At 52.1% G+C, this 26,218-nt stretch overlaps 2 protein-coding genes across 8 annotated transcripts; one reads left to right on the top strand and one right to left on the bottom strand.

The window, feature by feature from the left end:
- Positions 1-2,309: 2,309 nt before the first annotated feature.
- On the bottom strand, positions 2,310-8,038 carry LOC119107852 (RNA exonuclease 4). Of its 7 annotated transcripts, none has more exons than XM_037231412.1 (7): positions 7,968-8,038; positions 7,397-7,647; positions 5,131-5,360; positions 4,587-4,780; positions 4,126-4,261; positions 3,494-3,596; positions 2,310-2,721 (listed from the first exon to the last, which is right to left on the bottom strand). In XM_037231412.1, exons 2-7 carry the CDS (start codon positions 7,619-7,621, stop codon positions 2,617-2,619), a joined length of 993 nt encoding a protein of 330 aa, XP_037087307.1. In that variant the 5' UTR covers positions 7,622-7,647; positions 7,968-8,038; the 3' UTR covers positions 2,310-2,616. The 7 variants fall into 7 exon arrangements, with proteins under 7 accessions (XP_037087307.1, XP_037087310.1, XP_037087306.1 ...); XM_037231415.1 differs by having other exon boundaries at positions 8,006-8,028; XM_037231411.1 differs by lacking the exon at positions 7,968-8,038 and adding an exon at positions 7,870-7,937.
- Positions 8,039-8,201: 163 nt separating this feature from the next.
- LOC119108382 (protein ABHD18) lies at positions 8,202-17,549 on the top strand. The gene is made up of 11 exons (XM_037231958.1): positions 8,202-9,126; positions 9,607-9,786; positions 10,520-10,632; positions 11,044-11,182; positions 11,570-11,659; positions 13,113-13,276; positions 13,881-13,971; positions 14,004-14,114; positions 14,722-14,874; positions 15,285-15,412; positions 16,573-17,549. The coding sequence occupies exons 1-11, from the start codon at positions 8,950-8,952 to the stop codon at positions 16,622-16,624; spliced, it is 1,398 nt and encodes a 465-aa protein (XP_037087853.1). The 5' UTR covers positions 8,202-8,949; the 3' UTR covers positions 16,625-17,549.
- The last annotated feature ends 8,669 nt before the right edge of the window (positions 17,550-26,218 follow it).

Here is a 26,218-nt window from a genome sequence, read left to right as displayed (position 1 = left end):
GGGTTTTCCCGTGCGTTTGCCTGTCTGTTGATATAAGGGTCCATGCCGCGTATGCATACGGCCTCGAGCACATAAAGCCGCCTTACGTCGTGGCATCTGCCTACGATGGTGGTGCTATCTAACATGTGTTGTCTGATGAGTCGCTGGGCTAGGTGGCATTCCGCACATATTTTTGGAGCGCCGTTCTGAAGGTACATTGTGACGCGTCTACTGAGTGAGGTGGTCGTCAATTCAATGCTCTGAGGTGTGAAATGTGGAGCGCGCAGTCTCCGAGAGAGCACTTGCAACAGTATAGGACATCAGATTGTTTCAGTAGAGATGGGTCACCAGCTGGGATGACTTTCACAACTAGACAACGTGTCGTAGGACTTGTTGGAAGATAATTAGCCTGCCCTGGTTTCCTGGGAACGCTGGCTTGCAGGCCTTGTGGGCATGTGAAATGCTGATCTTGTAATGCAGTTTGTGAACTATAACATGCCGGAGAAGTGGCAGTATGGGCTTAGACATGCTTGGTGATTTCGTCGCACGCACGCACGCACGCACACATGCGCACACACACATTCGCGCACTCGCTTGCTTCATTATATGCTCCACGCACGCAAGCAGGAGCACATAAACATGAAGGCGTTTCACGCATCTTCACTAGTTTCATTCGATGATGATAATTTGAGGCTTTAGGGCGCGTCGATCGATGTGTCGATGCTCGTCGTACAGGAATAAGTGATTACGCAGCGCACAAAGCTAACGTACTATTCAGCAGTGGCGCAATTCAAAGCTGTTGTTTCAACGTAAACACCTTCAACGTAAATGACTTTGAGTGAAGCATGGTGGAATGGCGAGAACGTGACAATACATTCTACGGCAGGACGAAAATGAAAGAGCCTTCCAATTCTGGCAGCTTAATATTCGTTACCTACGCGACAGGCGATCAACGCGTGGCGCACAGCGAGCGGGTCACGGCACCAGGGGCAGTAGGCCCTATCAACAGCAAGAGGCAGGTGACGGTGTGTAACACAAGTGGGTCCCATGCGTAGGCGGTAAAGAGCAACCTCCTCTCTTCCGCCTTTGCGGAAACATGACTGCCACAGCCAGATCCGAGGTTTGATGACTTTCAACCTGTTGCCGAGCGAATCCCGGTGGTGCTGCCATCTCTCCTGCGTAGAGGACGAGGGGGATGGGTACGTCCTTTGCAGGTAGTGGCGTAGTCGGTATACGTGTTCCTTGCGTAGCAGACTTGGCTGCCGCGGCGACGAAATCATTTCCAGAGATCCGCGCGTAACCAGAGATCCAACACAAGACCACAGGTTTTCCCACCCCATCCAGTAAGATGAGACGCCAAGGATTATCTTGAGTAAGTGGGTTTATCAGACACGAACCACAAGGCTAAACTACAGCCAGGAGCTGCTCAGTGAGTTAAAGGGTATCAAAAGTTACGTTAGTGCTGTCCGCTTCCATAAAACAGAGGGCTTCGGGGATAGCTGCAAGCTCGGATGTGTAGATTGGTGCATGGGGAGGCGGCGTAAATACGTTTGTCACAGGCCCACACATCCGAAACTATTCGTAACACTTCAACCTGTCGGGTAGTTACCGCCCGCGCCAGATACCTACGACGCTCAGTCGCGCAGAGCAGTTTGACAAACACCACACCAACATCCGGCCTAGTGCCAGGCGCAAACTGCGTAAGAGTGTAGAATTGACAGCAAAAATTTTGCTGTTTAAATCTATGTAATGTCTGACCAGTTCCACCCCACACTGAATGGCCCACATCCGAACTAGACACCTCCCATCCTAGATAAAAACATAGCCATAGGGTAAAAGATAATATGCATCGAAATGTCAGCCGAGAGGTAATTGCTAGGACAGTCGTAGCACTGGCCACCACCACACAGTGACCAGCAACATGAACTCTAAATACTTCGATTCTTGGTAAGAGCTCTCAGATAGTCAGATAGTCCCCGACCACGCGATGAGGCCCCGGCTTTAGTTCCAGTTCTTTATTCCGTGCCAGTTCCTATTACAACAGCAGCACAGCTAACCTGCCGCGCCAGGGCCGGCTGGTACTGTAAATCGCCTTTCCCCAAGGCACTGACTTGCAGCCCAATCACAGTGCTGCTATTGCCGCAGTGCCCACTGAGGCACCGCGACTTCCATCTGCTTCACAGCACGCAAAAGGGCACCCCAGCACGAATCAAACGTTCGCCTGTTCTCACCATTTACCTGAAACAAACAACATCACCAAAACGGTGCGCTCGTGCGCCGCATCACATCCATAATTGGCACCGTGACAGTTCATAGCAAATGGGGGGGGGGGGGGGGGGGGGCGACACACGGGGTCGACGTCAGGACGGAACACCAATACGCTTGTGGTCATATGCATGTACACGACCACTACCCCAATACAGACCGTCGCATGGTCTTCCCTGTGTCAGGCGTCGGCCGCCCGACCACGAGCTGACATCGTCCGGGGGCGCGTGGACATACGGCCTGGAAGACCCGGACGTCCACCGCCCCGCCCGACCTCTGCCGCTGCTGCCTGGGCCTCTCCTGCCCAGCGGAACTCGCCACACTGGAGAGGCCCGCGAGCGGCACCCTGGCCTGCCCTGCCTCGGCGCCAGGTCAGGCCGGCCGACCCGAACGCTGCCGGTGTCGCTCGGCCAGGGCCGCCTCCCACTCGCGCCGGTGCGTCTGGTACACCTGCATGGTGGCTCGGGCGTCCTGCACCTGTCGGCAGCCGGGGGCGGGGCGTGGCGTCAGCGGCCGATCGCTGCCGGCCGCTGATGGCGGTGACGCCCGTCAGCCAGTCAGAGTACACGGATATTTTATCGTGATGTCACAGCCATTCACCCACCGTGCGGACTGCCTGACACTCACATATGATTGGTAGATGCCAATGCCCAGTCACATCACGCGCAGCCAATCGGCGGGGCCGCTGTATACGACCGCCCCACACGGACCAATCGCCGTGACCAATGCCCGGGGTGACGTCACACCCAGCTGAGCAGCGCAGTCAGCAAGTCCACAGCACAGATACAGACCAACTATTCGAACAAGTTGCACAATGCTACAATCCGGAGCAGGATGTCATGCGACAAGCACGCTAACACCATAAGGTGACGATTTCTTCAGGCTGGTCCTCGTTTCCTTTTTCGCGATGCCACGCTCATCCGGGGCAAGCTGCATACACCAGCCGTGAGTAGGGTTGAGTGCCGCTTGGTGGAGGCCCCGTCCGAGCACCGATCACATACCCTCGGCTTAGTCGTGGGTGATGGATTCACAAGTGCTTGTAGCTGTCCCCACGATTATCGCTCCACATTTACCACTAAGGCCTGCAATGGTCATTACTGACCAAAACGCCTCTGTTTCAAACCAAACCAACCCAAAAACATATCTACACTCAACGTAGAGAATGTACCCTTGCTTGTGTCTGTGCTCAGCACCTGATTCCCGCCCATAAATACACATCCCCGCAGTCTGAGTCGGTGTCCGCACTAACCGAGTCGTGCTCGCCCTTCTGAATGTCGACCGCCAGAATCTTGTGAGCTAGGTTCTTCAGGCTTGGTATGCTTCCATTGAACATGCGCCGGAAAGGCTTGTAACTGAAATAATGCCACGCTTGCATCGCACGTCAGGAGTCTAACACATTGCTGCAGAATGTTGCGTGACACGACACGGTGATAGCGTACTACGTTAACACGCTAACAACGTCACGACACGACACATGTTAGACATGCTCACACATCTGTCTTGGCTGATTCGGATTAACACTGCGAACGCGGCTGGGTAACTCCTTGGCGCCTTCCATTCATGTAGCTTGCACGCTTCAAGCGTTTGACGTTAAAACCATGTCACAGTTAAAATATGCGCTGCCGAAGATGCTTACCAGTGAACAAACATGACACAGAAAGTAGCCAACTGTACTGCGACATGGGAACTGCAACAATTCGGCTTCCAGTCATGGGGCTGGATGAGGTTGATAATTGGACAGGATACATCCTCCACGTAACCAAACCCGTCGTATACAAACCAACTAGCAACTACACCACAAGCAGAAGTAAACCCCCCAAGACGAGCCAGGCCTTAACACCGAAAGCGCGCCAGGCCGGAAGTGATGGGCCGACCCCTGACCTGGACGTGTCGCGGGTGTGCCTCTTGGGGTGGCTCAGCAGCAGAACCCGCAAGTCGTTGTAGACCGCGTGGCCGACCAGCACGCGACCCTTCAGCAGCGCCGCCACCTCCTTCTGCACCACCTCGAACGACTCGCCTGTCGGGCGACACATGCCGTGAGATTACGGCCGGTCCTGACAGCAGAAGGCCGTGGGTTCGAAACTCATGTCGGTCATGCCTCGTTCTCTCCGCGATAAGCTGAGCTAAGTACTACGTCGCCGACGATAAAATGTGCGCAGATTTTAGCGATAATCGCTAACACCCATACCGAACACGCACGTGGTCGCGATCTGCCCACAAAATCATCCGCTCCAGAAAATTACGCGACTTCTCATCGCACGGTCAGACCTCAGACGTCATGCACACCGTGCCTACAGCAGGCTCCCAACACGCCAAGACATCCCCGGGCGAGAGGTGCTCACCGTTCACGAGATCCTTGGGCCGCACGCCGGAGACGGACGTCCGGTAGTCGGTCACCCGCTCCATGGGCTTGACGAACTTGTCGTAGATGGGCTGGCAGAGCGAGTTCACGATGGACACGCGCGCCAGCATGTTCTCCTGGCCGCTGTGGCCGACGCCCACCATCTCGCAGTCCATGGCGATGTAGTGGGACGGCCTGCGGGCAGTCGCCCTAACGTCACGACGGCCGGCGCTCGCTGCCGGCACTGCTCACACAGGCCTGCCCAGGAAGCGATGCTCGGTGACTGAAAGGTGGAGAACACGCGCGCGCACGATCTGACTGACGCGTGCCGACTCCCGGAGCAGAGGCTTTGGCACGAAAGCCAGAAGAAAATGTATTCGAGCCTTGTGGTAACTACCCTCTAGATCAAGGTGCCTTAGAGTCCTCCGATCGGAAGGCCTCTGTACTGACCAACCTTAACCTAAACAGCTGTCCAGATATACACGGCCCGACACACCATACACTTCAAACCGACCCGGGGGCCCACCGTCCACCCCTCCACTCACAGCCGGGCTTTGGGCTTGGCCGGCGGCGCCTCCTGCTCGTTGGGCCGCTCGGCCGGGCGCTCCCGCTCGCGTTGCTTCAGGCAGAAGGAGCAGGGCGGCCGGTCGTCGTGCAGCAGGGCCGGGTCGACGCCGTCGAACCAGACGGGCGGCGGGCAGGAGCAGCCGCGGCGCGCCAGGCCGCGCGCGCGCGCCCGCCGCCGCTCCGGCTCGGCCGGCGACGCGGCTGCCACCTGGCCGGCAGTCGGTGGTCACGTGATCTGGGGCCACTGCGCACTGAACGGCGCGGCGATTGTGGACGGGGATGGGTTGGAGTAAGGTGAAATCCAGCCGGGTGGACATGAACGACTGCACTGAAGTCGGCATGTAGAGGGTGTGGAACTGCGACGTGCTTTGCGCCAGGCAGACAAATAACTTCCTTTTTTGTGGCTTAGTAGCGTGAAGAAAAATTAGTTGAATTATGTGTACACCACTGCCCATTTCCCAGCATGGTCATGAGATGCACTACAGCAGAGTGATGAGCAGAGCAAACAATAAGAATCCATGTTTCACCATTACTGACAAAGCATTTGGAAACAGTATGCATAAACCCTAACTATTGTTTAATGGTTTTAAGATAAGGTAATGTGTTGCTTATGCCATGTGTGGACTTACCAAGGCAATAATAGTGGGCAACTCTTGCAAAAATGATAGGAATAACCCAAAGATTCCATACAGAATGAGATAAGGAATCTGAAAACAGACCACAAGCTCAGATACTCACCCAACCCAATCTGCAAATAGCCTTGAAACTCAGGACTTAGTCATTTAGTCTAGACATTGTGGAGAAATACATCTTGGTCAAAACATTGGTACCTGCTAGGAGAAACATGACATATGGTCCCATGAAAAGGAGGTGCATTTGCATATTATATATATATATATATATATATATATATATATATATATATACATCACCAATTATGGCAAGCCATGTTGCTACCCTGAGTCCTAGAACAGTACAGCTTGGACTGATTTGCCAAAGTGTACCAATATTGGGCTCTTAGTTGACAAAGACATTACTCTCATATAAAATGTCTGAAAATGGTAACCAGGAAGGTATATCTTGTTAAAAAGACAAACAACACCACAGAATGGCAAAAAAGAAATGAACACATTTTAAGAAGTACAAATGTTACATGCAGATGTTAAGATTGGACTACAGAAGTGACCATAGTTCACAAAGTATGGGAATTAATTCTGAGTTCTGTGGCATTCTGCAATTAGAAGCATGTGCCTATTTCTTGGTTAGAAGTTAGTTTCTAAGTTAGAAGCATGGGTGATCCAGAGCATGTACCTACTTCTCACAATTTGAGATGAGCACAACTCACATGCTAACATCTGGACATCATTTAAACAAACATACCTAGATTACTTCTCCCCAATGCCCTTGTGTGATAGGTACTATAAAACATTATCAGTGCCGCTAGTAGCACAGGACATAGAAAACCTTTTGGGAATTTGCACAACAAACCAAATTTAAGATGAAAATGACATAACAATTATAGTTTGCATGGTAGATACAGGCAAGTGGTAGTGAACAACCCAGTGTGCATAAGCTGGTGGCTGAAAAATTTCTTTTAAAATATCAAAACAATTTTTGTCATTATGAGTCCTCTTATAATGATAAAGAAACAAATATAGCCCAGTGGAATCTGGGAAATATTTACAAATCTTTATAATCTCATTTTGGAGATTTACAACAATATATACAATATCTCAGCTTCAGGTGTCATAAAGGACCATACTGGTTGTCATGTGGCATGGTGAAAAACTGTGCTGCTATCCAGGCACTACAGCAATGCTCCACAGTGCACAAAATATACTTCATGCCATAGAGATCTTGTGAAGCAGCAGTATTGCAGTTACAAGTTTAGCTCACGCCTGACATAAAACCAAGAGCTCAGAGTTTGGTCCATGTCCAACACCAATTTCTGCACATCAAGAGTCAATGTTTAACATAAAAAATGTTGCAAGGCAAAAATCATGCAAAAATACTCTCATTATATTTTTTAACACAAATAACATCAAAATTCAGCACAAATCAGCCTGTCATCAATTCAGGACAACATTGAGCACACCAGCATAATGTGGCTATCAAGTGCAGAGCATGACATTTTTGCAGACTGGACAATGCTGTCACAGATTTGTGACCATGTACTCATATTTGACTTGGATATGCACAAATCATTCATAACCACCTTAAAAGCCAAGGGAGCCCAAACTTTACCTGAAGGAATGATTTCCAGTTGGATGATATGTCCTCATTGCTAACAGGCTTGGGCACTGGTGGCTCTTGTGCATTTGCAGGTAGGTGCTTTCTTGCAGATCCATTATGCTTGGGTTTTGATTTTGGGCTGTTTGCAATGGGTTTATTTTTCTTTGTTGGAGTGATAGCCTTGCTAATGCCTTCAGAACTTCCTCCTGGTCTCTTTTTGTCATTAGGCTTAGCCATGGTCACAGCTTTGTCCTATGCCTAACCTAGAACAAAAATATGAGGATGAGAAGGTGATCTCTCTTTCACAAAAACACATTCAACAAGAACATACAAACAACCATAGGGTATACCTAAAATGAGCAACCACTTGATCAATCAACGTTTTGTCGCATGTTGACTGTAATCGCTTCCAAAAATGGCGAGCAATTATTCTAACGTGCAAAAGCGCATCAGCTGCGACACTTAACAACTAACGCAACCTTTACCAATACCAAGAGATTCAAATTGTCACGGAATCCCGTCGTCCATCAACTACGCGCAGATGCCATGCCTGAAACTCTGCCATATTCGAGGCGACGCTGACCTTGCCGAAACTGCTGATGCATAGAAAATTTCGCTCACTATTGGCTGCAAGATGGCCTAACTCTTTGTGGATTGGTCGAACTGAGCGCACAGGTTTCACTTTACGTCGCGCTCGATTACAGCTGACTTTTGAGACTTATCTGCCGCTGAGAGCAACGACGCACCGGGCACCAAGCTACCAAGCGGTCGAGTCCGTACTTGGCAGTACTCGGTATTCTGCTGCACGATTGTCGGTGGAGGCGGGCATGTTTACATTAAGACCACACGCATTCCGAGCACTCGGGCAGTGTCTGGGCATCGCGAAGCTTTCTATGGTTGATTTATACCTCCTCGCGCCTGGTTCCTTTGTTGCTGATAGTGCACATATATACTGACCATGGTCTTGCGTTTTGGGTGTACATAGCCGGGTGTTGTCCGGAGTTTGGTCTTAGTTAACAGTTGATTTGTTGGTAGATCTTGATTAAATGAGACGTTTGTGAGGTATTTTTTTGTTAACAGCTTGGCGGCTGTCATGTAAGGTACATGCCTATTATTTCTTTAAGCCCAGGCATGTTTACATGAAAATATCTTCTTATGGGGATAAGTTAAGATGGTCTTTGATGAGTTAAATGACCATGTGACTTAATTGTGCATGAGAATCTAGCCCTCTAGCTCTAGCTCTCTAGCTCTCTATGGTGCTGCTCATTGTGGTGTTCCTTTTTTGCCATTGGCATGTTTCTTTAACTGCAGGTCTGCTGTCATCAAAGTACATAATGCATGTACATCATGCATGGATCTTTTACTAGGCATTTGAGAGTAATATGCATCATTGTCTCTATAATTAGGCATCAGTCTGTGATGTGTGACTGTGTCATTGCATTTTTCTTTAAAGACACCCATTTGCTTTCACATGATTGACTGTGGCCAGTTGGCAGCATTACTGGCATGTTAATGAGTTCCTAATCTAACATTATTCATGTGCCCATAAAATCTCCAGATTCAAGATGTCAGGTAGCAGGACAGATCGGATATATCGGTCTATTCTGCTCACCAAGTTCTTCACCAAAGGATGGGGCAAACCTGACAGTCTGAAACGTCTATTTGAATTCCGCAAAGTCATGAGTGATCGGCAGCGATGCAGGGAACTTGTTGACAAGGATCATCCTGTAACAATAACCAAGGTCAGTGCATCTGGATTGCAGAAGGCTGTCCTGGGTACATAGAATGACCATGCTTTAGGTGGACTGAATAAATGTGCAGTTGCTAAATGATGAATGAAATTATGCAATGCTTGTTTTAATCCCCAACCTGGCATCTCATTGCATTAACTCGCAACTGCGCAACACCTCACCTCTTTTGATGGTTTGTCCTTTTGCTCAGCTGGGTGTTGTTTTACTTAGTAATATTATTGGAGCTTGTTGTAAGAACTGTGACATGAAGACCATCTTGTTAACAGCACATTAGTGGAGAGTCCTTTTCACATTTGAAACAGGATACTCATCACCATCAGACATCGGCTTTGCTACATGTGTAGAGAGGCTTGCCACAGAAAAGCTTAGGGGCATCCCTCAATCCCTATATGTTGGAGCCTAGGCTGTCAGGCTTGATAGCTATGCCAAGTCCCACATGCCAGCCATGACCACATACTGTTGGCCTGGCAGGAAGAGCGCTACCGCGACTACACGCTGCTGGAGGGCGAACTGGAGTCGCCGTTCGTGCGGCACTGCCCGGGCCTGCTGCCAGTGGAGTCAGAGCGGGCCTACTTCCAGGCAGTGCTGCCAGTGCGCTGGAATACCCATCTGCGACCCACCGTGCTCCACCTGGCCGGCACCGGCGACCATGTGAGTGGCTAATGCTCGCACAGGGCGGACGTCTGTGGAGAGGGAATGGGACGAAATGGGACGTCAGCGAGGGAGCTGGAGACGTAGTGAGTGGCTGTGTATGGGATGATGATGGTTCCCTGTGGAAAGGGGGCCAGAGGCATATAAATGGCTGGGGTACATGAAGAGGACCCGTGCTGGAGCCGGGAATGGATCCCGTGTGAGAGAGATCGAGACAGACACGGCTAGCGAGGAGCAGTTCGCTGTCTGCGTGGGAGTCGCGGGGGAGGGGGCGGCGATTGTGGCCCGGGAAATGACTGTACCAGGCGGAAGGAAGTCATTATCGCGAAGAAGACAGGTACCAAGACTGGCGGGAGAACGCGTTGCAAGCTACCGCCGGACGTTCGACCCTACCCAGCGGGATGCGGGCAGCGGGGACTTCAGAATGTGCTGACTTAGAGAAATGAGTGAGGCCCAGATGTTTGCAACCAGCGCAGTGGGGGCGGCTCGAAGCTAATCGTATTGAAGCGATGTGGACTGATGTGCAAGTGCGTTGTAGTCAGATCGGATGTGGTCTCTGTTGCTGAAATTTATCGTAGGTGTGCTCGTGTTATTCCTACGGATTGCCTTATCACTGATATGAAGTTTGCACTTACTGAGTGATGAATGGTGCCCATACTTCCCTTGCGGGGTTGGTAAAGCAGCCTGTGTCTGTCAGCGGCACCATTCATTTTTACTATGTTACAAATTCCAGTTCTTCTGGAAGAGGAGAAGTCTGTTGGCGCGACCGCTGTTAAAGGAGAACAACATCGGATCCATCATACTGGAAAATCCATTTTACGGCCTACGAAAGCCACCAGATCAAGTGTAAGCCTGGCTTAATTATGTTCTTGCTCTTTTAGCTGCAAATTACTTCGTTCAGTATCGCGAGCCATCACCCCAACGCAAATTTACTTATTGATGCAACGCTGTAAAGACCCGAGTCCGCAAATAATTAACTTGTCTTTTAGGAGACAGAAAGGCCGATATTTGCCATTGAAGGTTGATTGTTGTCCTGTCTCTGGATCAGTGTTCCGTCCTCACATATGTGAACCTCACCCGTGACCTGATGGATGCGAACTGTGACAACAGTGGCGTCGGGCGATCACAGTCACTACATGTGGTCAACGATGACGACGACGCCGCCCGGTGACGCCCCGTGACGCCCCGTGACGCCCCGTGACGCCGCGTGGTGACGGTCATACCACACGCCAACGTAACCCCGCTCCGCCGAGGCAGGCGCTCGTGTCTCCGCTGCGTCTCGGACCTGTTCGTGATGGGTGGCTGTCTGATCCTCGAGTCGATCGCGCTGTTCCATTGGGCCAGGCGGCACGGGCTGGGCCCGCTCGGCATCACCGGCATCTCCATGGGAGGCCACGTGAGTGCACCTCCGCCAGCGCCGGTCCCGTGAGCACGCTTGGAACATCGCGCCCCGACAATGATGTGGAAATGTACCGCTGGTTAGGACCTGCCGGCGAAGTCATGTGCCGAGCGTCTTTGTTCGGCGGCATATATGTGCCTTGGCATGTTGATCAGTTTCAATCTTTTTGCGCATGAAATTGGAAGCTTTGACTTTTGTGGCATATGTGCTTGTTGTGTTACGTGTCTCAGTCAACGGCGCGCAAGCGGTTCGGTGCGATGAGCGCGCTTTCTCTCGTCTGGCGCTCTTCTCATGTGGCTGCAAACCCGCCCTGCCCGGCCCTGTCGCCACTGCAACGGCACATTACTTACCCGTGCCGGGGTTGGTTCCCGTTGCCACCGTCAGATGGCGTCGCTGGCTGCTTCGGTCTGGCACGAGCCGCTACCGCTGATCCCCTGCCTCTCGTGGACCACCGCCTCAGCTGTGTTCACCAGTGTGAGTATGCAGACGGCCTCTCGTGCGACGGTGTATTCTGTGGCCACGTCGGGGAAACCTGGTAGCAGGGGTTCCGGGACTAAAAGTCAAATGAATTAGTCGGACGCGATACAAGTGGGCGAGAATAAAATTCAGTATCGTCTTAAGTCGGGTCAAAAGGAGAAAATAATAAAAGTCTTATAGGAAAAAGTCAAAAGACAAAGCATTAACCAGAGATCAAAGTAGTAACGGAGTAAGTCGAGAGGTGGACATCAACAGGGATGAACGTCACCTTCGTTTAAGTAAGCACACTGTTAGTCCAAATGATCTAATAAATGCCATAAAACAGGAAAGTCATTGGCATTCGACGCTTGGCCTCCTAGGTTGATAAAGCAGAGGCCACTGAGGAGACAGATGCCGCTGGGTGAGATGAGACTGGGTGGGAACGGGGCCGCTGAGGAAGCAGATGCCGCTGGGTGAGATGAGACTGGATAGGAACGGACGCGAGCGGGCGAGGCTAGATAACACTACGGGGGCCGGGCGAAAACAGACGAGATGGGACTGAATCTTATGTAACCGGACGAGACCAAATTGAGCCAGATGGAGCGGAATCGGACTGAACCGAACGACATCAGACGACTGCATGGTCGAAAATGGTCGTGCCTAAAGTTATAGGATTTCGTGGATCTTTTGCTCACCTTTGTGTTTCACTCGTCGCTCTAGCTCAAATGAGCTAGAAATGGAGAGGGCTGGAGCCTCCCCCTAAGTTGAATAAGAAACTACACCCCTGTGTGCCGCACCATGAGTTTTTATGTTTGGTTACTGACATTTATTGAGCTGGGGTGTACAGCTAAATGACGTGATATATATATATATATATATATATATATATATATATATATATATAGCAAACATTTATTGCACTGTTAGCACTCGGCGTTTGAAGTAGTGCTTAGGATCAAGAATGTGTCATGTGCACTCACTGGTGTCTCGTGGACTTCTTGTCGGCTTTTGTCGCTTTGACTTCTCATCTTTCGGCTTTCTTCCTAGTTTGAATTTTGTCCCGTCGACGTTTTGTCCGCGGGCTTTTTCCAATAAACTTCTTTCAGCTCAGATTATATCCCCGTTGACTTTTCGTCCTTTGACTTTTTTACGATATAACTTTTATCCCAGTCGATTGCTGTTCCTGCCCAGTTTTTGCCGTTGTAGGTCGATTTTTTCCTTCAGCTTTGTTTTCTATTTGGCTCTTTGTCCGGACACCATAAGCAGTTAACTAGAACGCTTCTCTCGGGTTGTAGTTGTTGGAAAGCTTAAGTGATGTTTCTTAATTCAGACGTTGTCCTAATTGTTTGAAACGAGGATGAACGAACTGATCAAATGTGGATGGTTGCATACATTTTGCTAAGGGAATTCTAGTGAAGTTTAGTTATGTGGCGGCCCAATTATGTGTTTATACACTTCCTTTCTTTTTCAGGGTGTTCTCAGTAGCGCAATCAACTGGGATCTACTGGAAAAACAGTACGTCTCTGACAATGTCTACCGAAACGAGCTCAGGAAGATGGTTAAGGTTATCGGGGTGAGTGGACGCAAGATTCTCGGCATTCAGCGTTGTGGTACAGCTTTGATAGGCGGGGCGAGGTAAGCCAGTATTGATAACTTAGTTATTATATGACAGGTGTGATATCTTTTATACATTCATTTCACCACTGTCGCCGGATGTCTCCAGTGCGATGAGGTGATCCCCTTTGGAACGCGTCGAGTACAATCGGTTGTTGGTGGCACATTCTCGTCTGGATTCCAATGTTCCAGTGGTCCGGGACGGGTTGTCCAGTGATTTGCTGGCTGGGTGTCCAGTCCAGTAGTGGTCCAGTAATCCGACTACCTGGGGGTTTCATCCTGACCAATTACGCTCCCCGAGCCCTGTCACTGTTCTTTATTATTCCATAACTTTTTTTGTTGTCAGACTGAATACCCCCAGGCGGTGCCGGTAGTGAGTGGTTAACACGTCTGGGAAACCAGAGGTACGGGGTTCGATTCCCCGCGGTGCCCGCCGTTCCTGCCAGGGTGAGAGGCAGGCGACGCCATATAGCCTCAGCAACTGAGCGCGTCGTAAAGCCCCGATGACACACACTGGATACCTCCCACCTGCCGAAATGTATGCCCCTGGGAGCTGTCGGAGGCGCTGACACTCTTCTCCGACGCTGCGAGCGTGTGCCGCGCTCACCCCGGCCTGCGCCGACAGACCCCGGAGGCTCCCCAGCCGGCCGCGGAGGGAGACCACTTCCACGCGGGCCGCCAGTTCGCACGCGGCTTTCCGCACGAGATGGCCGAGGTAGCGCGCGTGGCTGAGCAGATGGCCGCCGAGAGGGGCGCCGCCTCGCCCAGCGCGTCGTCGGCCGCCGCCGCGCTCGGCGGCACGCTCGCCCGCCTCGCCAGCGTCAACCCGCTCACCAGCATGGCGCGCTCCAAGTCGCAGGTGAGGCGGACGACGCGAGGCGGGCGCGCGCTTCTGTGGTCCGCGGGAACGGAACGCTCGGGGATCCTCCCTGAGCGAGAGGATCCACGGGTTCGAGCTGGGGATTGAGTTTGGTTTGTGAGGTTGTGTCATGGCGGGACGTGATGGTGGGGTCTCGGGACAACTGGCAGACTAGTACCCAATGGCCGCATCGGCGTTTCACCGGTGGACGCAAGCTGGCCATTGTAGCCAACGCGTCCTAAATCAGCAATACACAACAAAAAGGCGTTACACCGGTAGGTTTTACCATTTGTAGTGCTGGACGCACCACGAATAGATAAAACAACAAATGGGCATGCGCTTTTCACGTATACTCGCGTTGTAGCTGATTGTGGCAGCGGTCGTGGCTTTCAAACCTGCCAGCCGCGCTGGCCCTCGCTCGTAGTGTGTTTTCCCTGACGTTTTTCGTGCCGTGACGTTGTCATGATCTCAGACAACTTCACCTGCCTTCGTGGCCTTCTTGGCCTTCGTCCGCGTGGCCGGTCTTGGTGGCCTGTCCACGTGGCACATCTTCACCTGACCTGACCTGACCTGACCTGACCTGACTTGACGTGACCTCGCCCTGCAGCTGGTCAGGCCTGCCGTGAAGGGCACGGCGTCGCCGTCCCGTCCGGCCACCAAGGCCGAGGCGTACCACTTCATGCGCGGCATCATGGACGAGTGCACACACCTGGCCAACTTCCCCGTGCCCGTGGACCCGGAGCTGGCGCTTATCGTGCAGGTCAGCAGCGGCGCACTTGTGGCGCGCGAGGACGCCGGTCGGCGGGGAGAGGCACGGGCGGGCGTACGACGGTGGAACACGCGCGCGCGCGCACGCACGCCTGCGCACGCGATCACGCACACAAGCACTCGCGGAGCGCAGTCCACGCCATTCGGTCACGACCGGGCGCTCCGGATTACGTGCGCGTTGCTGGGATGAGCGTTCCGAACATCGGTGACGAGGCCGACTCCCCTCGCGGGTCTGACATCGAGCGTTACTGTGCACCCCACTCGCGGCTGGCCAGTGATGGATTGCTCCCCGCCGGTGCCCTCACCTGTGCGCTCTGTGCCTGTGGATGCGTGTCTGGGATGTTGTGCGGCCGGGCCGGCCCCGCGCGGGCGGCTCGGAGCCTGACACGCCCGTCGGCGCAGGCCCGCGATGACGCCTACGTGCCCCGGGACGGCCTCATGAGCCTGACGGAGCTGTGGCCCGGCTCCTCGGTCCGCTTCATCGACGCCGGTCACGTCGGCGCCTACCTCTTCAACCAGGACACCTTCAGGTCAGGTGGAGACCCGACTGCCGCACGGGCGTCGGACCAGGAGCTCTCCAGTCGGTCCCAAGCCATGAGGTCGGTTGGCCCCGGAGGACGGGACCTCTGTAGCTTTTGTTGATGTATGTTGCTTTGTTTACGTCAAACGAACGCGTTATCGTAGCGTGGTTCTAACGTCCCATCGATACAACGACCGTTTTTGGTGACTACCCGTGGAGAGAGGCCTATGGCGAACAGCGTCGTGCGCCAGTCATCCGTACAGCTGGTGCAGGAGCTCATCTACAGTGTGTCCGAATACCACAACGTGGCCCGGGTTGGCCATTCTGGTTGGTTGCCAAATTTGGAGCTTCTCATATTTTTACTTGTACATCTTTGCTGATTAAACTTTTCTTTGTAATTTCATTTCTTTGCTTGTTCGAGAGATCTGCAAAGGTTTCCGATTACCGACACAGCAGGCTGGTCAGGGAATGATAATGTACCTTCAGGACTGGACTGCCTCCTTCGAAATATGCTTGTCCGGCCAAGCGTCTTCATTGATATTGCCGTGACGCCCAACCGCCTTTTAGTTACTCACCATTCAGCAAGGCAAGCTATGTGTGTCCCAATACCAGATGAATCAGCGATTTACTGGAGGTCGCTGGAACTGAACGTCAGCACTTACTGGAGTCTGGCTGCTAGAACCGTCCCACTTGCGGCTACCATTCGTCAGGCAAACTGACACCCTGCGGTCCAGTTCTCCACGCGACACGCTGTATCTTTAAGCTGACATGCGGCAAGTCACGATCACAATGTAGTGGCTCTAAAGCGTCATAACGCGACACGTTTTTTGCGCCACCGTTTGCACGTAAACAATGGTGACGTACCACAAGTCAGGATCACAGTGTCGTGGGTTCTAAAGCGTCATAACGCGACACGTTATTTTTGTAACCGCAAGTTGCACGTAAACGGAAGGAGTGTGGGCTTCGGGGACACTTTTCATTTGGTTGCTGTGGTAGCTTTGATCGCCGTTGATGATGGCAATTCATTGAGTGACACTGTGTTTGAGCCATGCAAGCTTTGTGTTGACCTTGTGTTCAGCGATGGCATACACCGCGCGTTTTATCGAATCGCCTTCGCCGATCGCGGACGGTCTGAGAGGGTTAGCTCAACCAACAACACTGTCTCCGCAGAGAGGCGATCGCCGATACTTTCGAGAAGATGATCCAGAAATATCGGCTATGATGCGGGGCGCCTACACGGACCGCGGACGGGACGTGCACGATGCGGTGCGTGTCTACGACCGGTAGCGTCAGCCGGCCAGTGCCAGAGAACGTCGACACAAAACCGAGTGTTGCGCGATGTCGTTTAGGAGTTCCGCTCAGACTTGCTCCTGAGCGAGGTGCCCGGTGAGTGCTCGGTGAGTGCTCGGACACCGGTAGCGCCTGATCCGTAGTCTGGAAAGTGGTAGGCTGTGCAACCCAAACCCGTCTTTTAGAGGCATTGGAATCGGAGAGCCCGCGGGACTGTCTGACGCTCAGGTGCAATGGGAAGGCGTTACAGTCGCGAGCTTTTTAGTTCCCTGATGTCCGCGTGCGTTTGTTTGAAAACGCGCTCGTGCAACCCATGCTGGTCACTTGCTGCCCGTTGTCAGTGAAACTGATCACGGAGTGATATTGTTCGATGTCCCGCGAGGAACTGATCACGGAGTGACAATGTTCCGATGTGGTGTGCAAAACTGATCACGGAGTGATATTGTTCCGATGTCCTGTAAGATTGGATATATTTTCTAATGTCACCTGGGAGTTGCTGATGTGCCCAACTGCCCATTCGGATGCAATCCTCGCGGTGGTAGCGGCGTATTTTTGTACACGTGAGGTTGGCGAGAGTGCGGTCGTAAGGCCGACCGGTTACCTCCGTGGCGCTGTCATGGCGAGAGTGCGGTCGTAAGGCCGACCGGTTACCTCCGTGGCGCTGTCATGGCGAGAGTGCGGTCGTAAGGCCGACCGGTTACCTCCGTGGCGCTGTCATGGCGAGAGTGCGGTCGTAAGGCCGACCGGTTACCTCCGTGGCGCTGTCATGGCGAGAGTGCGGTCGTAAGGCCGACCGGTTACCTCCGTGGCGCTGTCATGGCGAGAGTGCGGTCGTAAGGCCGACCGGTTACCTCCGTGGCGCGTCATGGCGAGAGTGCGGTCGTAAGGCCGACCGGTTACCTCCGTGGCGCTGTCATGGCGAGAGTGCGGTCGTAAGGCCGACCGGTTACCTCCGTGGCGCTGTCATGGCGAGAGTGCGGTCGTAAGGCCGACCGGTTACCTCCGTGGCGCTGTCATGGCGAGAGTGCGGTCGTAAGGCCGACCGGTTACCTCCGTGGCGCTGTCGTGGTGAGAGTGCGGTCGTAAGGCTGACCTGTGACCTCCGTGGCACTGTCATGACCGCGTCTGGTGCCAAAACCGTGTTGTTTATGGGAAATACGACCTGCTGTGCGGTGCTCTTTTGTGTGTGAAGCCGCCACTGACGCCGGTGGCTGTGTCTGAGACGGAGGTGTGACACGGACAACACTGCCGCCTGGAGCCCATCTCTCGCCGTACGTCGGAATGGCGTCGGCAGATACCCTCTCATTGCCTGATTAGGTCCAGAGGTCCAAATTAGGTCCAGATTAGGTCCCTGATCAGGTCCAATCAGGTCAGTGATCAGGAAATCCCGTGGGCGGCCTCGTGATCAGGTCCAGATCTTCTCCCAGAGAAGTGACCAGGCATTCCCGTGGATGGCCTGATCAGGTCCAAATCCTCTCCGAAAGAAGTGATCAGACTATCCCTTGGACGGCCTGATCTGGTCCAGATCCTCTCCCGAAGGAAACGGCCCGGCCATCTCGTGGACGGCCTCGTGGTCAGGTCCATATTCCCACCCAAAGAAGTGATCAGACCATCCCGTGGGCGGCCTGTTCAGGTCCAGATCCGCTCCGAGAGGAGTGACTTGGTCACTTCTCTGGATCCCAACCAAGCTGACTGGGCACAGCTTCGGAAAGCAGAAGACATATGACGACTGCACAGTAAAATAGGCGTGGCGAAGCCTTTCATAAAAGACGCGCTTGTTTTACAATCCTGGCTCTGCGGGGTGGTGCAACAAGCACCTCGGAACAGCACTGAAGTGCGGCACCGGCTACCGCCCTTGCATGCGGAACATTTCTATGGCCCAAAACGGCACTGCCCGGAACGCGGGCCGCTCCGGATAGTGTCGAAATAGTATGCTGGAAACGTTCTTACCTTTTCCTTATTGAAGAGCGCCAAACGCGATAGTTTGTTTACTGCAACATGACGGACACACTTTGGGAGAAGTGATTTTTGTTTATCAACAGACTGTCAGTTTCATAACAAATGTTTGTTTTACACTGCACTGTAAACTTCCGCTTTCAGGTCCAGTTGCCTCTTGTGTCCCGACTCAGTGCAAATATCTCAATGTTCGTGCAGGGAAGCCCATTTGAGTTTTGTCTTTTCGGGGCTTTCAAACTTGCGTTTTTATCGGCTACCCATTCTACTCAACCCTGTCATAAATTTCGTCGGGTCCAGCGGCAGCCCATCAGGAAAGATCACAGAAAAGATTTTAGACGCGCAGCAATTATGATATTGTTGAACGCTTTTTCCAGATCCTAACAATACCGACAGCTGCTCTTTGGCTTCATGCGGGAGACACAAAGGTAAAATATATCGGTGCACTGTTGGAGCTCACTCGCTTGGTAAACTCGTCTCATCTGTAATCTTCGAGAATTAAGGAAATATAATGCAGGTATTGAAACCCGGTTGCTCTGTTGAAAGCGCGGCGCCTTAGAGTGTGTCGTTATGTTTGTGTCGTGTCGGTTGTCGTGTCGTTTCTGCTCGTATTGTGAGCGGTCCTTCATGCTGGGCGGAGGGAAAGCTCTGCCCGCTGTGCCAGCAGGGCTGACAACTTCTCCACCCCGCTCATCGCCATGGCTATTACAGTGTTGGAACACAGCGCTACAGAGCGCGAGGGCCACCGCTTAGCACAAAACCAACCGCGTCATGGTATGCTTCGCTCCGGTTTTGGGTCCTCGCACCAACACACTCGCGCGCTCCACACGCCGCGTGTATCCCGACTGAGGAGATGTGTACGGACTGTCCCGTTCGCACGTCTGCGAGAGCCGGCGCCGTCCGATCGCTTCCGCGCCATCTAGCCGAGATTCGGGCGGCGGCGGCAGCGGCGGCGGCGGCCTGTCCCAGGGCAAGGGACGACTGCAGCGGTGCAGTCTAGCGGCAAACATAGCACAGACGTCATACGGTCCGGCATGCGCTTACCTTAACAGCCCACCGTGGGCATTAGTGACGTCCGACGTCACCAAAATGGCCTTATACGAAAGAACCAAACCAAAGCCCGCGTTGTCCCGACGCAGTTCCTCGAAGGTCCCGACGCCATTGTTCCGCGCTGGACCAGGCCGGCGCAGCGGGACCGGACGCCTGCTTATCTCGGGACGGCCCTCCTCTCCTCATCACCTCCGCCCGCAGCCGCGCGGCCGCCGCGACCGGCTGACCCAGTGGCCCGGTGTCGCGGCCGGGCGCCGACCGCGCTTCCCGGCGCTGCCGCGAGGTGGCAGGCACGGCGTCGCGGCGCGCACGGCGCGGCTCAGTCCAGCTCAGCCGCTGGGTGTGCCGTCCGGTTCTGGGTGTCGCCCGGTGGCCGGCTGTCGCCAGCTGCGTGCGCGTGATGTCGAGTGCGACGTGCGACGCGCCGGACGCCGACGTGCGGCTCTGCTCTGGCCACTGCTTAAGGTAACGGGGGCGGGGCCGATCTCAGGGTCCACCGCTCCGCCGCACGCGGGCTCTGCAGGCATCGGCCCAGGCGGCGGACGAAGCGGGGCTTAGTGCCCGCCACGTCCAGAGGGGATTTGGCATTGCTGGGCTGGATTTGTCGCGCGGCGCTCGGCCGTAATCACGGTGGAATGTCGGACAAGCTCGCGCTATTTTCCGTCACGACCAGTTTTTGTCTTCATAATTCACCGACGTGGAATCCGTGCGCTGTGCATATGCTACCGTAATAACAACACGCTAGGTGTCAGTTGTTCTCTTAAACATTTCAACTGTTTATGCCATCTTGTGTTTCTGCCGTTTCATTTGCATCAGCGTCTATTCCTGATGTGCGTTCGTTCGCGTTCAGCCTTCCCGCGATTCACTCGATTGTGCATCGCTGATTCAGCGCCATTTCGCGGTCTGCACGCTTGGTTGAACGTTTTTATGATGCACGATGGTGGTATTTCCTGCGGTTTCGACACAACTTCCTCTTCATTTAGCCCCCTTCGCTTCATTGAGAGACGAGACAGGCTTTGGTGGATCGCGGGCGGCCCGTTTCCCGCCGCCGTTTTCAGTGACAGGCCGGCAAGCGCCGCACTCTCCTTCAGAGCCACTCTCACTTTCTGACGTCAAGCCGATTAAGAGCACGCGGCTGCCGCTGTTGCACTGCGCCACATCCGTATTCAATCGTATATCTGCATGCTGGCTGAGCGGGGCGGCCGGCCGGTCCATGCAGTGTGGTGGTCGCGGTGCCGGATTTGTCGTGAAGGTCGGAGTCTCCGCGAGATGCCGGGCGGTGTGCCGCCCCAGCCAGAGCGTCCGGCGCCTAGCACCGACCAGCGCCCAACAATGAGGCCGGTTTCTCCCTGCCCCACGTACTGTCCTTATGCGGGTCAGTTTTGCGTTGAAAAGTTTAGATGCGTTAGTCGTAGGGCCGTGGAACAGAGTAAATCGTAGACTTTTATCGCATGGACTTTACAGATGGGGCGTCTTACTCCACCCGTGGTGCAAAACACCCTGTGCCCTGATGTGAGTTGTCTCCCAGAAGAGCGTGGTTAGGTGTAGCTCTACGTAACGACCGAACTTTGATCGGCACTATGTTTAAGGGAAAGGTAGCCTTTTTAAGCCACTGAAAGCGGCAGTTTCAAAACCCGCCAACAAAATAGCCGCCCGTGATCATTAATTCGGGTATGCCCATCAGCAAATGACAGGCGACGCGTGCGTTCAAACCACTCAGCATGCTCAGTTGTTCAGCAGAGGGGTAAATGTAACCAGAAAATCCTGCCGTTGGCACATACGTGCCATTTTATCGTCAGCACTCGGTGTTCTATGTGCGTTAGAAATTATGGGTCACTCTATAGACGTACCTGAGTATCTTTTACCTGGTTAGGAGAGCATACGCGTGTACGTAGATACGGACGCCGTGGGATAATCAACCATAACGGTGGCTGTTAATCCATAGTCACATATCAGGCAATATAACATACGGTTATCATGCAGTACACGTGCATATTTAGTCATAAAATACGCGTGAGTACCTATAGCTTCCATACGCACACAGACAAGAGACGATTTTCCTCACATTCCTGGCCGCGACCTACTCCGGCCGTCGATAAGCATATGACGCTTAAACAAAATAAGCCTGTGTCGCAGCCTGTTTTCATAATTCGCAGAGGACTTGCAAACGTGGAAACTTAAGCACACACATACACCAGACGTGTCAATTTTAATGTAGTTAAGCTTCTTTTAAAAAAATGTATCCAACCAAACATCAACACTCTATAGAGTCTCTACATTGCTTAGACCATGCGCTTAAAGTTAAGGTTCCAAAACAAAACTTCGTATCACATCACTCCTTACGCAAAATTTCTCTTTATGGTCAGGGGAGCATACGAAATATAATATTTTTTCGTAGACAGATCTTCGTTGACCACAAATCCTCCTAAGCGCAACCCTTCGCACGGACAAACTTCGCAGCGCAAAACTTCGTACACGCAATTTGTCTTATCGCGTTCTTTGTATATACGTTCCCTCAATCGTAGGGAAAAGTGGAGTGAGTCGTATGATGTCCAAGTAGCATCAGGACCATTTGCTATAAATTTATGGCACAGATGCCCGTCTTGAGTCAGCTGACTGGCACGTAGCATCGCCCTATAATTTTCAGTGTTTTAACGGCCGCATGTGTGCAAACGCATTATGCTTTTTTGTATATCGTTAAAAACTCTAGTGACTTATGAAAATGTGTGTTAAGGCCTTACGGCGTGATCAGACTGACCTGAATGCCATGATGACCAGCGAGAAAGTCTGTTTCGGCTTGCCAGGGACCTAGGGTTGACGCGAACTTTCCTCCAAGGTGTCGGGCGGTGCCTGTCGTTTGAGCCGTGCATGGAGCGTGTCGTATCAGTGATACGACGTGCCGGCAACAATGCCATTGACTGGCATACTGTCAATGCGAATTGACGTAATTCCCAAGGCTTGCTGTTTTCCAGACATAAAGTCGGCATTAATAGCGCTTATGGAGACACGTGGTTCCTACCCGAGCGACCGAAACTAAGTTGACAGTAGGTATAAAGTAAACGCTGACTGATTGAAACGGCAGATTTTTGTCATGTTGCAATCACGACAAAGTACGGATTAGCAGAGACTAACGTCTTTTGTTTTTACATCGGCACATACTTGGCTTGCTTGCTATGCAGCTTACTCCATGCAACAATGAAAATGCGACTCTCCCCATATGATACATTTTATCTTGTGGTGGGGCAGGAAATATCATTCAAAAGAGGGCTCTGTCAGAGGCCATTTACCAAAAAGTGACGACCTGCTCTCCAAACGCTTACCGATATATATATATATATATATATATATATATATATATATATACACCCGAAAGGCATAGCTGTCTGCGAATATAAACATCTCGGTCATATCCTCAGTAGTTTTGGTATCAGGAAGCTCACAGTAAAACCTGATCCAATTATCCCATCTTTCTCCTACAATCACTTAATTTTAAAGTAATTCTTGCTGCTGGTTTTTTGATAAAGCATAAATTTTTGCAGCACACTTAATTCGCAAACTTCATTTTCATGCCACATTTCTTTTCGTAGTCGATTCGTCGTATCAAATGCCTTCGTGTACGCGGTTTTGTACCGCATTTTTGGCACACAAGCTCTTCGGATCACGTTCATCCGAATATGCCACTATTTGGTAATATGCCATTATTTGGTAATATGCCATTATCTGGTAATATGCCATTATTGGGTAATATGCCATTATTTGGTAATATGCCACTATTTGGTAATATGCCATTATTTGGTAATATGCCATTATTTGGTGAGGGATCCAAACTTTCGATAGGCGGACAGCTTGTAACTTAGCCTGTAAGTTGCATATCACTGAAATTCGCAGAGATGCGCGCATTTTATGTCGCATGACATGCGTGCATTTGCAATCTGCAAACTGCACGCGACTTGCGTGGTAAGTCACGCGAGGCGTCATCTTCTGGCACGTGCATCATCGCAGTCTGAGTACCTCATTTCTTCGTTCGTGCAGTGATCAGTGTCGTCTTTTTGCGCACAGTTAATTGCGCCTCATTTGTAGTCGTGCACGCATGGACAAAGATTCGTGGTAGGTATGCAAGTCTCACTATCACATAGTAAGAAAACTCTGTATCTTCTAGTTTGCCTGTGCATGAGCACACTAAAAGCATTCACTTAAATCGTTGATTGACCACCACGTGGAAAACAAATGTCATGGCGGGTGCCTACGCCAGGCGTCCAAGATCTAAATCGCATACAGCTTGCGCCATAATCGCTGCTTGCTTTCGTCGTGACTGATAATTTAGGTCATGCATGTAATTTTATGTATAGTGACAGATCAAAAACAGATCAAAGCTACTTCATTGGTTGTTAAAGACATAGAAAATACCATAGCTGACATGACTTCACCCCATACGCACATTGCTCTCATTTGCCAGCTGACGTTGGTATTTTACAAGCCTTGGGGCGGATTTAGTGCAATGCATTTTTTTAGGGGATTTAGCCCCTCTCAGGTCCAGGAGAGAAAACCGCACGAAGGACAGATAGAAAGAGATGAATTTTGCTAATCTGTGGATACCTCCGCTAGACATTAAACACACCACACGGGCGTCAATAGATGAAGTCAGTCACACTTTGGGCATACTAACACTTTGAAGGCAGAAAGTTCAGAGGCATTCCGGAGCCCAGTAGCAAAGAATAACAGAAACACGCAAATGTAGAGCTCTCGGAACTATCGTCTCGAGGTTCGTGTGTGATGTCTGGACATGACTGAAGGAAACCCGTCCAGAGTCCTGGATCGAAGACTGTTGCCTCTGGATAACTTTACATGTGACAGTCGGAAATATAAAGCGCGCCGTCTCCGGGATGCGAACTTAAATGGCTGTGATGCACTGACCCGAATGTCAAACACCTCCAAGTGGGTCGCAGGAATGGAAGGAAGGGCTAGCAGGCTTAGAAATTCGCTAGTTTCAGAAAGCCCATTAAGTCCATAAGGCTACATAGGGTTATGTAAAGAGAAAGATAGAGAGAGGGAGAGAGAGAGAGAGAGAGAAAGGGGCCGGAGAAATAGAGAGAGAGAGAGAGAGAGAGAGAGAGAGAGAGAGAGAGAGAGAGAGAGAGAGGGAGAGAGAGAGAGAGAGAGAGAGAGAGAGAGAGAGAGAGAGAGAGAGGGAGGAGAGAGGAGGAGAGCGAGAGAGAGAGAGAGAGGAGAGAGAGATAGAGAGAGAGAGGAGAGAGAGAGAGAGAGGAGAGAGAGAGAGAGAGAGAGAGAGAGAGAGAGAGAGAGAGAGAGAGAGAGAATCTTTATATGGACGACGTGTTGATAAGGAGCCTTCTTAGTATGAGAGGGGGATTATAAGCACTAAGAAACAGTACCGAGAAGAAGGGTACCAAGAATCGCGTATTTACGAACTGCGATGTGAAAAAATTGTGTATGCCGAGAAACGGCATACCAACCGGAGAAATTTCAAACAAGAAAGAAATAAAACCATGACATCATTTTCATCATTGACGCATACGCCGTGTTTAACCCGATACGCCTGCACAACTCCGCAGCGCCCCTGTGATGACTGACAGAGCCCGTGATCTGGTGCAGCTCCGCCGGTAGGCTCTGGCGCGGCACGGCACGATCACGGCTGCGACTCCTTCAAGGAGCTTATCAAAGGCCTAGCCAAAGTGGAGCTTTTGGGACCAAGCCCCCCCCCCCCCCGTAGAGGTGGCGAAGACCCCTTGGAAATGATGGCCCAGTACTTTTTGGCAGTTTGAGACGTCCGTCGAGCTTCTAAAACACAAAAAACGGCCCCTCGAGACCTCACGACAAGACCCCGAGCCTGCAAAAGTCCGCGAATAAAAACCAGGGCCCCTGTAGCAGAGCGCTCAGCGACGCGGCACGACACCGACGATAATATTCCAAGGCGGACTGGGGACGTTGGGAGCACGTCGTTGCGGCGTGACCTCCGCGCTTAAGTGAGCGTCGATAAGCCTGCCGGGGTGGCACATGACGTCACAGCTGACGAGCTAACACCTGTTTTGGAAGTGCATGCCCCCGTGTGGCCGGCGAGGTTGCCAACCTGGGCGCGCCGCCTCACATCTCATGCCGCTGGCCACGTGTCTGTACCTGCGCTGTGACTTGTTTCGCCTTGCCCTGACCGAGTCGCTGTTTGCTGTTTCCGACGTTGAGTGCTCATCGACCTGTGGCGAGGACGCCTCGACGCCATCGGCACGATATGTGTCCAAATGTGCAAGTCTAGGCTGCCTTTTTTCCGAAGCTCCTGCATTCTGGAAGCATTACGTAGTTATGTTCATTCTCAACTCCCGTGACAACACCACGGTTTCCGTCCACGTCACTCAGTGGAGATTGGTCTGATATCCATACACGAACACGTGCCTTCCATTTATGGCCCATGGGCAAATGTCACTGCTGTGCCTCCTAAACTTCAGCCAGTGCTCGAATGTCATGAACTATTCTGAGCTTGCAACTGAGCTTCGCGATCACGAAATCGAGT

Source organism: Pollicipes pollicipes, unplaced genomic scaffold, assembly GCF_011947565.3.
Source record: "Pollicipes pollicipes isolate AB1234 unplaced genomic scaffold, Ppol_2.1 Scaffold_6686;HRSCAF=7923_pilon_pilon_pilon, whole genome shotgun sequence".
Taxonomy (NCBI): domain Eukaryota; kingdom Metazoa; phylum Arthropoda; class Thecostraca; order Pollicipedomorpha; family Pollicipedidae; genus Pollicipes; species Pollicipes pollicipes.
The sequence above is the reverse complement of the archived record's forward strand: the minus strand, read 5'-3'. Positions and strand labels throughout refer to the sequence as shown.

What these genes read in the sequence shown, in the direction of transcription:
- LOC119107852 (XM_037231412.1), bottom strand. Translation starts at nt 7,621, where the DNA reads ATGGCTAAGCCTAATGACAAAAAGAGACCAGGAGGAAGTTCTGAAGGC. An exon ending in GCCCAAGGATCTCGTGAACG is followed by an intron (nt 4,262 to 4,586) that starts GTGAGCACCTCT and finishes GTCGCCCGACAG; the next exon opens with GCGAGTCGTTCGAGGTGGTG. An exon ending in CACACCCGCGACACGTCCAG is followed by an intron (nt 3,597 to 4,125) that starts GTCAGGGGTCGG and finishes GCATTATTTCAG; the next exon opens with TTACAAGCCTTTCCGGCGCA.
- LOC119108382 (XM_037231958.1), top strand. Translation starts at nt 8,950, where the DNA reads ATGTCAGGTAGCAGGACAGATCGGATATATCGGTCTATTCTGCTCACC. An exon ending in GCTTTGATAGGCGGGGCGAG is followed by an intron (nt 13,277 to 13,880) that starts GTAAGCCAGTAT and finishes CTGCGCCGACAG; the next exon opens with ACCCCGGAGGCTCCCCAGCC. An exon ending in TCCGCACGAGATGGCCGAGG is followed by an intron (nt 13,972 to 14,003) that starts TAGCGCGCGTGG and finishes ATGGCCGCCGAG; the next exon opens with AGGGGCGCCGCCTCGCCCAG.